The 11468-nt window shown below is 50.3% G+C and overlaps 1 protein-coding gene across 6 annotated transcripts in view; it reads left to right on the forward strand.

Annotated features, from left to right (window-relative positions):
- Positions 1-11468, forward strand: part of atp8a1 (ATPase phospholipid transporting 8A1) — an 85707-nt gene that overhangs the window by 52326 nt on the left and 21913 nt on the right. For all 6 annotated transcript variants that reach the window (XM_047022989.1, XM_047022997.1, XM_047022980.1 and 3 more), the window contains 4 exons: positions 491-555; positions 6252-6424; positions 7587-7770; positions 9854-9964. In XM_047022989.1, coding sequence (XP_046878945.1) covers positions 491-555; positions 6252-6424; positions 7587-7770; positions 9854-9964 — 533 coding nt within the window. The remainder of the gene's footprint in view (positions 1-490; positions 556-6251; positions 6425-7586; positions 7771-9853; positions 9965-11468) is intronic.

Consider the following 11468-nt stretch of genomic DNA (forward strand, 5'->3'; position numbering starts at 1 on the left):
GCGGCCTCCACTTTTTGGTGCGGTCACTCCACAGATGGTGAACTGTGATAGGGCAGGGATTAGGCTGAGGGTTCAGGCCTGGTGTCCGCTTCCCCCCAGGGATCTCCCATGTCTGACCCCTGAGGCAGCCCTGGGCGTCTGTCTCATCCCACAACCAAGATGGCCGCCCCCAGGGGAGCCATGCTGAACAAACAGAGGTGTAACTAGCTCATAAAGCAGGAAGCGGGCATGTAAACATAATCATCAGTCTTGTCTCCAGACTTTGATAGACTGGACCAGGCCGACCCTGGAGTAGCTAACGCATTGGCATGTTTGTTTTTCTTTTCACACCAATTTAGCCTTCGGGAGGACCGTATGGGAGAGAGATCAGATTGTTTAGGGTCATCATTTTGGTTTAGTATAACTGAACAAAGTCGTGTAACGGAGATTTTTGAGGACTTCTTCACTGTTTGTAGTTCATCATTTCTTCTCTTCACATTTATCTCCACAGGACACTCTTGCAAACTGCTGACCAAGAACATGGGCATGCTGGTGATCAATGAAGACACTCTTGACGTGAGTAGATCACATTGTGGATTCATTATTTGATAAACATCTACAAGACCCTTGTCGTTTTCCTTTAACAGTCATCTACATACCAACGTACAATCCTCCATTGTTTCTCCTCTCAAATGAGAATTATAGGTGAAAGCTGCAATAACATTAATTCAAATATGAGAAAGTGATTTTCAATTCCGCCATTTTTGTGTGAACGCCCTCGCTTTCCTCTTGCTCAAGTTTGATTGATTGTGGTTTCACTAAATAAGCCAAGGAGGAAGGCCCTGCTTGCCGAAGGCGATTGGCTGGAACAGAATTGCTGGAACATAATTGGATGGAAAGTAGAAGGCCACTCCAACATTAGAAATTGACATTCTGGCACTGAGCTGCATGTGTTGCTAAAGAACTCTCAGTGGGCCTCATTAGCTTACATAACGTGTTTATAGGGGACACAACTTTTCATTTTATACTGGAAAAAACGTACCTATTGTACCTTTAAGGGTTTAGCATAGTTTCGACGTGTTCACTTCTTCTCTGGTCTCTCACTCATCACTCAGTGTTCCAATCTGTCACAGCTCCCTCTCAGCCACTATCCTGATCATAATCCTTCTCTCGCGTGAAGAAAAACACGACCCCTCGGCATGTTTGCCCCCTGGTCTCTCTAAGAATGTAAATCCTCACTACCACAAATATCGTGACCCAATGACGGGTTAATCCGAGCTTAGGACTCCACGCGCTGTGTGTTCCTGTGAGTGCTGCTGATCTGTATCAGCCTGGCAGCGTAGTCCCTGGATGTCTGCTGGAGGGTGGATGAAGGGCGGCTCGGGCCGACGTGCCGGTCCAGCGCTGGAGGTTTGGGACTGGAGACTGGGTGTTTGGAGGAGGGCTCATCCTGTCAACGTGTTGTCAAAGCAACTCTCTGAGAAACGTCAGGTCTGAGCTGCTAACACCTCGCCCGGTTGGCCGGTTTTGACCTCTGGCCTGATCATAATTTCTCTTTGTTCGTTAGTCTCCTCAAACCCCACATCTATTTACCCATCTGTCTGCTTCTGTCTATATCCCTCCCGCCCCCGTATGTCTCTCACTCTCTCTCACTCTCTCTGTCCAGAGGAGATAACCCTATCCAGGGAGGATATCTCTGTCAGAGGGAATCCTGTGAACTCCATCTAGTCACAGGCCCTGGGGGAGATAAAAGGTTTTAGGGGCCAAACGAGAGTGGACCAGATAGATTCCAGGAGCCTGCATGTCTCTCTTTTGCAATGAATCCCTAAACAGTGAAGAGAAGGCCGGAGGGAAAAACACGCACACAAGCGCATCTCTTTTTACGCCCTCTGTGCGGCCCATCTGAGGGGTCACCTCAGACTCTCAAGACTCTCAAGACTCTCCCGCCGGGGCGGGAGAGTCTTGTCTGTTGTCGCTGGGAAGGAAGAGCGCCGACCTGCTGCTGCTCCTGGGAGAGGAAGCGGGGGAGAGGAGCCGAGGACGGAGGAGGAAGCCCTCGCCGTGTGGGACGAGGGAGCGCAGGGATGGAGGAGGAAGGCGGGGGGGGAGAAAGTCCGGGGAGGGGAATGCGGCGACGACGGACGGCCTTCACTCTGTCAGCTGGTCGTTTAGCATGATAAATGAAGTGGAGGTAGAAATCGCAGCCTCGCCGTCCGTAAAGCACGGCAGAGCGCCCCTTTGAAATGTCAGCTCCCATTCTCCTGTGGCTCCGCAGATGCTTACATAGGGGTTGTTTGTTAAAACACGGACCACGAAAATCACCCGCCCCCTCTCCAAAGTCGGCACTCGCTGAGCGAAGAGCTGGCAGGGCTGGGAACTGGAGTGCTCTCATGTTGCGAAAGCAAGTAATTGGAGCAAGTCTTCCCTTCTGCTGTTTAGAAAACGGTTATCAAAGAGAGGCAACGTTTTAGACGGCTTGAAAGCCCACCTAAACATCCTCTGCGTTAAATCTTTCGATCCCAGGAGAAGCAAATTGAAACGTGTTATACAACTAGGAGAGGGAGCGAGGGGGCCATTAAGTGAAGCTTCAACTCCTGCTCAGTAACTCGTTTAGCCAGAGGACTCAACGGAGGGCCAAGGTCTGAGAGTTTCCACATGGCCATAACATGCAGGCCCTCTCTCTCCAAACAAGTGGACTCTGCAGATGCAGCGCTGCAGCGTTTGGACGTGCAGTGCTGCAGAGGGGTCAGATGGGAGCGGAGGCAGGCAGAGAACAGGATGATTTGGTGGAAGATGTCTTTTCAGACATCACTAGGCCCTCGTCCTGATGTCGGGGGACAGGTGGAGCTGGTAAACCGCCGTCTAGACATGATCTGAGCGGGAGTGTATGTGCGTGCCGTGTCCATCTCAACAGGCCAGAATTTCTCCTTCCTCTGGTGCCTTCATGTCTGTATTAGACAAATGTCATCATTTCCTTTTTACCCCCAAATCCCCATCAAGTGTGTCATGTCCTGTTGGCTAGATCACTCAAGAGCTACATCAACACTGGAGCTCAGTCTTGATGGAGGCTCTCATGTATTTCTGAATGGACTCCATACAGCCTCTCCTAAACCAAACACCACTGAGTCACATAGGCTAAAATTGCTGGTATAGCCATAACAAAGAGGCTTTAAAAGGAGGCAACTTGCATTAGACCTAGAATTCCTCAGTGGAAATGAGGGTCCCTACTTGAGGAAATGGCCTTAGTGTTTAACCGCTCTAATCATGTTTTATGATAAATAGCTTACACCCGAACACATGCAGTACACTCTCAGGAGATGTCGTATACAAAGTATATATACATGCGGCACGGCCATACGCTGGTGTTTGGTTTGAAATGCGGCCTTGTTTCATCTCCCAGGTCAGGGAGCTCTCCTCCTTCTTCCAGGGCTGGATACGGATGTCCAGCACGGTGCTTCCTCTGTGTTGGCTCTCCAAGAGCGAGGGCTTGCGCACGTACACGTGCACGCTCATCTTCCCCTCCGGCCGGCGTGCGTCTTGGTCCCTGTCAGGGACTGCCATGCTCTTGTAGGACTCGTCACGTCTGCCCTCCTCCTCCCTGGCTCTCTTTCTTTCCATCTCTTCCCTTCATAACCCTTTCTTGGCCTTCCTTTTAAGCTCTAGTTTCAGACCTTAGTTATGCCAGGGAAAGGTTTTGCGTGGTCCCGTTGGTGCAATCTCACTGTCCCAAGGTGTCTGACCTCCTCACCTTCCCAGGACCCCTCCCTCCTCACCTCAGCTTCTCTCATGACCAGCCAGCCACCCAGAACTCATAATTGTCACGCCTGGCCCGACCATCTGGTGAATGTGTTAGGTGTGACCTGAGGTGGCGATTTCTGGTTAGAAGGACCCAGTCGGGTCTCGTAACTCTGTTGAAGGTGTTCACACACACACACACGTGTTGGCCACATAACGCACGCACATCACACTCAGACCACCCCCTGAAATATATGAGACCTCACTGAGTGTGGGACCTTTTCTCCAAATCTGGTTCATAAACCGTGCTTTGCCATGGGGCTTTGTCCATACATAAATGGACATTTGTTGTTGTTCTCTTCTGGTTTCTTCCGCTGTTCTCGCATGATCTGAGTTTGCAGCAGCTGTTATGAAGCAAGTACAGCTGGTGGACAGAGATGCTGGGAAACAGAGTTGTTCTGGTCCTTCATCTTATCCTCGTTTCCAAGTTCACTTTGTGCATCCCAACTCATCTGCATGCTTGATTTCCTGCATCACGAAACTCCTAACGTTGTTAGAATTGTTGAAGGTCCGTTTACACAATTCAATTTGAAATGTTGCGTGTTGAACCGTAAACAGGAAGACGTCAGTCTTATCTTATGTTTCCTGGCATGAGCCCAGTTTAAAGGAAGTCCACCAGTGCACCAGCAATACGTTTCTTTGTCACGCTGCATTTGTGCAGTCACGATGATGGGGTTCATCACCCTGGCTTTAATCAGACAGCAATCATTAAAATGGAGGGACATTTGACAGAGCTTATCTGCATTTGCAACCATGTAATGAGTTGCTCAGGTTGAGTCAGTGTCATTTCCCAGCAGGAAGACTGGGTAAGATGAGATGAGGTGGTGTGTGTTTGCTAGTAATGAATGCACATGCACAGCTCCGGGACTAGATGCCAAACATCCTCTCCCACCCTCCAAACACGAGCGTGGAATAGTGGTGGAATAGTATTTCATCTCTGTTGTTATAAGAGACTGATATTTTCCTTCTGTTCAGCCAACAGTCTGGCCTCATCACAGCACATGTAATCCTCGCCCTACTTCATAAACACGTCCCGTCAGTACCTGCTCCGGCCTCTCCTGTAAGGGATCTGTGATTGGTTTATCCTCCTGATGACCTCACCATCTGGCTGAAGATGGAAGGATTTTTTTCTTCTTTTTTTACCCCAAATGAAAGGATGACATCATGGCTTCTGTCCACCCCAGGCTTTCCTGAGTGGCGGATGCTGGAAGTCCTCAACGTGAGCACGTAATCCAGCTGGTGATGCTGGTGTTTCTATCCTTTCAGCCTCGCCCCGTCATCACTGCAGCATATATCATCAGACTTGAGAATACATCCATTCAGGGTTCTGAACTTCCACCCCATGGAGAAGTCGTGTCTTGGCCAAGATCTGAGTCCCCTCCACCGGGCCTGTAAAACATGGCCGAAACAGGTCAGGCAGCTGCCGTACTGCAGCTTAAAGCGAGCTCCAGGAGTGGACATACCATGGCTTATCTTTCTAACAGGCCTGCTTGATTTAGGGACGTAGACAGCCCTGAGCTTCTCAGAATGGATGGGCCTGCTTCGACTTACTGTACCTCACCAGCCTGTCTCTGACTCGGCCCCTGAAACCTGAGCAACATGCACGGGATCCTGTGTGACCCAGCCTGGTCTGGCTTCTAGACTTGAAACGCTCATCGCCTGGATCTGTGTGACATCCGTTGTCTCGGGTGTCTGCGCTCGCAGGAGACGATGCGTTTACGAGCGCTGCTCATGGCTCCAGCAGATGATCTGGGAATCATGGGATTTGTATTTTTTTTATGGACGAAACCATACGATGGTTCAGTGCAATCTCCAGCCAAACATAACCCCTCCGCCTGCACATGCTAACCCTTACAATAACAGTCTCCGCTTTAAGGCCTAGTCCGTATTGGAAGGATCGTTTTCAGAGTTGAAACATAACACTAACAGAGAGGTCAAATACAGGATCTGTATTTTTCATGTCAGGGGTGATTACATTTGTCCAGGTTTAATCAGCCTGCGGAAATATTCCTGGCTTCCAGTTTGAACTAATTCAGCTGACTTTTGGCATTCCTGAAAAATGGTTGTAAAACCCAGATGAATGGACAGACAAGGGTGATGAGAACAAATGATTAAAGTGCTTAAGAAAGCAGACTCCCTCCCTCGACTGCTGTCAATAACAGTTAATACCATGTGAAGTCACGCTCTTTCAAATGTGCCATCAAACTCGTTTTAAAAGAAGCATAGCATGTTTTTCGTTGGTAGTTGTTATTTTGTACGTTCTGTCTATGTATTAAGTAATATAAACTAATATTTTATCTGACTTGCACAACATTACTATATGGGAAAATGAGACTTATTGTTATACCATTTATGGTCATCGAAGGGTAAAGTATTACATTCATGCAATTTACTATCATAATATTAGAAAATATGTTGAAATATTTTGCCATGGTTTTGGTGTAATCATAAAAATATTTGTATTTGTGCTTTAACAGGCCACCAGAGAGACTCTCAGTCACCACTGTGGCATGCTGGGAGATGCCCTCCACAAGGAGAACGACTTTGCCCTCATCATCGACGGAAAGACGCTGAAATACGCCCTCACGTTTGGAGCACGGCAATACTTCCTTGACCTGGCCCTGTCCTGCAAGGCTGTGATATGCTGCAGGTAAGAGCAAGGCATCATGGGAAATCTAGACTTCATGAAGAATTCCCTCAGGTGACTTGTCAGGACACCCTTACTTCACAGGTACCCCCACAGTGATGCGGTCAAATATCTGTCAAACTATTTATATACTTTTCAGGTAGTGACTCGAATTTTACTTCACATGTCTGCCTTGATTGAAATGAGACTCCTGGTGGTGAAAATTGACTAACCCAAACCCTTAAGGCATTGCATGGGAGGAGCAAATCAGGTCAAAAGGAAAGATTTTAATGTATTAGTCTTTAGTTTGCCATGTACTTTCCAACTGCAACTTAAAACCTGAGGTAGTCAAATTAAAAACATCACCTCAAATGATGACGGGGTGCTCTGTTGATCTGCCCTGGTCACATAAATAAAAGGAAGTACTTAAGCGGCCAAGCGACCGTGACCAAGTCTGGGCCCAAAATCAGCGCCATGCTCTAAGAAAAACAACAAACTACAGGTGCCACTGCCTCCATCCAGCACATGACGTCAGCCTGTTTCTTCCTCCGAGTCTCTCCTCATTACACAGCCCAGGACCGCCAGCAAACCCCCGAGAGATGAATGGAGTCTCTTTAAGCATGTAGAAAACAGCATGTAAATGGTCTCGAGGGGATTCGCTAGCTAGCGTAACGATGACATCGCGTTTACGACACTTCCTCGAGAGACCCGCCGTGCTGTTCATCACTTTTAAAGGGCGGCCAGCGGAGGTAGCGCTGCGTGGTCGGGGATGCTCCCCTCCAGCCTCGCTGTCTGTCCGTCTCTGAGGGGGGGGTGGGGGAGAGTTGGGACGCCTCATTAAGGAAGGGTTTGCAGGATGGGGCAGATGAGCCTCTAGTTTACTGGTCCAGCCAGGCAGGGGCAGCCAGGCAGACAGAGGTCATGGGGATTGTCAGACTGGAGGGGAACGGCAAAACGTCCACGAGGCCGAATTATTAGCCGGAAAATGAGATTAATTGCCCATGTTAGTTTGGAGAAATGTGGACGGCTGTCCAGGAGATCCTCCGTTGTGAGCGCGCTGTCTGGCTTTGTGCACAGCTGCTACCAGGTGGAATAACAGACATGTCTCAAGTTTATACAGGGAAATACCTCATGTACTCAATCACACTGACTTCACTGGAGCTTCCTGTGTTGCCGCTGTCCTCAGGGTGTCTCCGCTGCAGAAGTCGGAGGTGGTGGAGATGGTGAAGAAGCAGGTGAAGGTGATCACGCTGGCTATAGGCGACGGCGCCAACGACGTGGGCATGATCCAGACGGCTCACGTAGGCGTGGGCATCTCCGGCAACGAGGGCCTGCAGGCGGCCAACTCCTCTGACTACTCCATCGCCCAGGTGAGGCTCAAGGGGGTGGAGGGCCCGGGGGGGGAGGGGCACGGGGGGTGGAGGGGCACACCTGGCATCACAGGTTGACCTGAGCCACCCAGGACATTCTGAGCCGGAAGAGGAAGCAAGAGCTGCGAGGGTTAGAGTGTTTTGGGAGAGGTGATTGGAGGTTCTACGATTCGAAAACGGTGGCCCGAGTTCAAAAGAAAGACCTCAAATCGAGAGTGCGGTTGTAGCCAACAAGGAGTTAAAGGTGGTTGCCAGGTGTGCAGCTCCTGTGCTAGATCAGATTGGCTTACACGGGTGACCAGCAGCAGAACAGGCTTCTGTTGACACCCCAGCGACATAGAAACTGATCCAGGCAGTCCTATGCAAACATATTCTGGTATCCAGGTAAGCATTATCACTGAAACTCATCATCTTACACATGCTGTACTCCAGAGCCAGCATTGTGCCACGCAACAAAAGCCACTGAGGTCTTATATCATGGACCCAACTCTGCAGCGTCCTCCTCACTGTCCTCCGTGTTGAGATAGCTCAGGGCCACAGCAGGGGGAGTGGGCCCATAGCTCACTGCTTCACAGAGCGTTCTCAAGCATCCAGTTACTCTCACTGAGACTGCAGCTTGTCCTAAGTGCCACAACCGTCCAAATGACATTTACAAATGGCATTTCCTAGAATCCATTAAATCAGTTGCAACCCTGCAGCGGTTCCAGTTTCTTTTCGGACATTGATTGATTTGTCCTTATTGGTGTACCTTCGCCCTACTACTTTTGTTAGCGTTTAGCGACGAACCCCCGTGTGATGGAGATTCAGCCCGTATCAAGTCTGCAGTACAGTGTGCTCCCCTCAGCCTGCAGTACAGTGTGCTCCCCTCAGCCTGCAGTACAGTGTGCCCCCCTCAGCCTGCAGTACAGTGTGCTCCCCTCAGTCTGCAGTACAGTGTGCTCCCCTCAGCCTGCAGTACAGTGTGCCCCCCTCAGCCTGCAGTACAGTGCCCCCCTCAGCCTGCAGTACAGTGTGCTCCCCTCAGCCTGCAGTACAGTGTGCCCCCCTCAGCCTGCAGTACAGTGTGCCCCCCTCAGTCTGCAGTACAGTGTGCTCCCCTCAGTCTGCAGTACAGTGTGCCCCCCTCAGCCTGCAGTACAGTGTGCGCCCCTCAGCCTGCAGTACAGTGTGCGCCCCTCAGCCTGCAGTACAGTGTGCTCCCCTCAGCCTGCAGTACAGTGTGCTCCCCTCAGCCTGCAGTACAGTGTGCGCCCCTCAGCCTGCAGTACAGTGTGCTCCCCTCAGCCTGCAGTACAGTGTGCTCCCCTCAGTCTGCAGTACAGTGTGCCCCCCTCAGCCTGCAGTACAGTGTGCCCCTCAGCCTGCAGTACAGTGTGCCCCCCTCAGCCTGCAGTACAGTGTGCCCCCCTCAGCCTGCAGTACAGTGTGCCCCTCAGCCTGCAGTACAGTGTGCCCCCCTCAGCCTGCAGTACAGTGTGCGCCCCTCAGCCTGCAGTACAGTGTGCGCCCCTCAGCCTGCAGTACAGTGTGCCCCCCTCAGCCTGCAGTACAGTGTGCCCCCCTCAGCCTTGTTGTAAACACCTAGCTGGTTGGGAAGCAACACAAAACGCTCGCTGCAGCATTCTCAATCTAATCACCGTTATCGGCAAATGATTACACCGAAAATATGACATGCACCACATGCCCTAAATAGAAGGATTATCAGGAGCCCATTTAGATATTAGCCTGTAACCCTGGGAGAGCAGAGCCCCTCTCTCACTCTCTCCCCTTTTCAACAACTTCAGGAAAAGTTAAGACCCCACTATCAAACTGTGACCAGAAATGTTTGGAATGTGTGGAGGAAGACCATGCCCTCTGCTCCTCAGCACCCCTAAAGATCCCGGCTGTCGGACACTGATAAGACCGTTCCTTGATTTCCTTCAAAAGGTTCCTTCCGTTAAATGCTTCTATTCCGGGCTGGATTCCAAGCCCCCCATTCTAGATCACAACGGACCTTTTTGACAATGCATTCTGTGTGATGCCTGAATTACACTCGCTTGTTATTCATTTATCTTGGCCTCTTCTTCTCTCCCCTCCGTCGCAGTTCAAATACTTGAAGAATCTACTGCTGGTGCACGGAGCCTGGAACTACAACCGTGTGGCAAAGTGTATCCTGTACTGCTTCTATAAGAACATTGTCCTCTACATCATCGAGGTAAGCCCCTGAACCCCCATGACGCTACACACTGAGGTCATATTCAGCCGCAAGCTTAATTGGCGTACATGGTGAATGTTCCACATGGTATTATCACGTCAAAGCAAATCGTTCCCATTAGGTTTTCCATGTTTGTGTTTCTAGTGACTGGCCGTACACATTACCTGCCAAACTGAGTCGGCTCCAACATTCGCCTTAATGAAACAAAATCCATTTGAGCTGGAAAGTAGTGTTTAAGAACCCTGAACCAAGCCTAAAAGAGATGGTCGAAATGGTGCTGCCTCAGCTTGAAGCCCACAGCGCTGTGTTTGTGTTTGTGTGTGTCTGTGCGTGTGCGTGTGTGTGTGTGTGTGCGCGCGCGTGTGTGATGGCTACTGACAGAGTCCAGACCCTGTGCTGATAGCAGGTTCAGAGCTCCGACCAAGAGCGACCTGACAAGTCGAGGGTTCACTATCAGCGTCAGCTCTGCCACAGGGGTGCCGAGACGTTTTGATCTACGGCCCTCACACACTGGGCGGAGGGAAGCTGCACCTCTGGAAGAGCTCAGGGTCTTCTCTCCAGTCTCTGAACGCTGCTGACGGGTCCTGGCTCTCAGCTCGGTGTGTACAGACCTGCGTCGGACCGGCTCATTACAGGCAGGGGTTAAGGCCTCGCCAACCGAGGTCGTTCAAATCCTCAAATACACAGAGAGTTTTCTTTAATCGCAGCTCTCCAGCCTTCCTCCATACTGTCGTTCCCCTGGCCTTAGATAGGGAGGAAGGGAGGGGGGGAGGGAGAGGATGGTAGGGGTGGAGGGGGAGGGGAGTGGTAGTGGGGGAAGTGGGGGGGAGGCCTTTCCTAGCAGAGACACAGTGAATTACACGCTCCCTCTCTGTGGAGTGAGACATCAGTGTCTCCCTGGGTGAGTGGACCTGGCCTGTGGGCCAGCTATGCAGGGAGCAGGGGAGATCAGCCAGATGTCATGAGAACGTCCCCGCTGACAAACACCCCTCCGCATTTATGAGACCGAAGGCTTGTACCGTTACAGCGGCACAACCCGCCATAGAAATATGACCCTGTTAAAATGTGATCTTTTTTTTTTTTTTTTTTTTGCTACTTGACCTCTGAACTTGTTTTTCATCCCTGTTTTGGTTTATGTGCCGTGGTAAATCTCTAGGCCCTTTCAGATTCCTGTGTCTGCATCTGTGAGGGAAAGCTTGACTGGCTCTATGGTCGAGGCCGGTTCCTTCACTCGGTCATGCTTTCAAATGACGTTGACTTTTTCCTCTTTGTAACTTGGCACTACTTCTAACACGGGCCAATTGAAGAGGCTTTGATAATGTTACCTTCTTTAATGATGGTAAACTAGCTTTATTGACACTGCAACAGGCACACCATTATTGTTTTAGGGCACCTCCTTATACATCTTTGCGTTTTTTATTGTCTCATTTACTGCTTCACTCTGAGACATTGCACATGCACTGATCAGCTGATCAACATCAAATAACTCTTTTGGATATAGAGC

Source organism: Hypomesus transpacificus, chromosome 1, assembly GCF_021917145.1.
Source record: "Hypomesus transpacificus isolate Combined female chromosome 1, fHypTra1, whole genome shotgun sequence".
NCBI classification, from domain to species: domain Eukaryota; kingdom Metazoa; phylum Chordata; class Actinopteri; order Osmeriformes; family Osmeridae; genus Hypomesus; species Hypomesus transpacificus.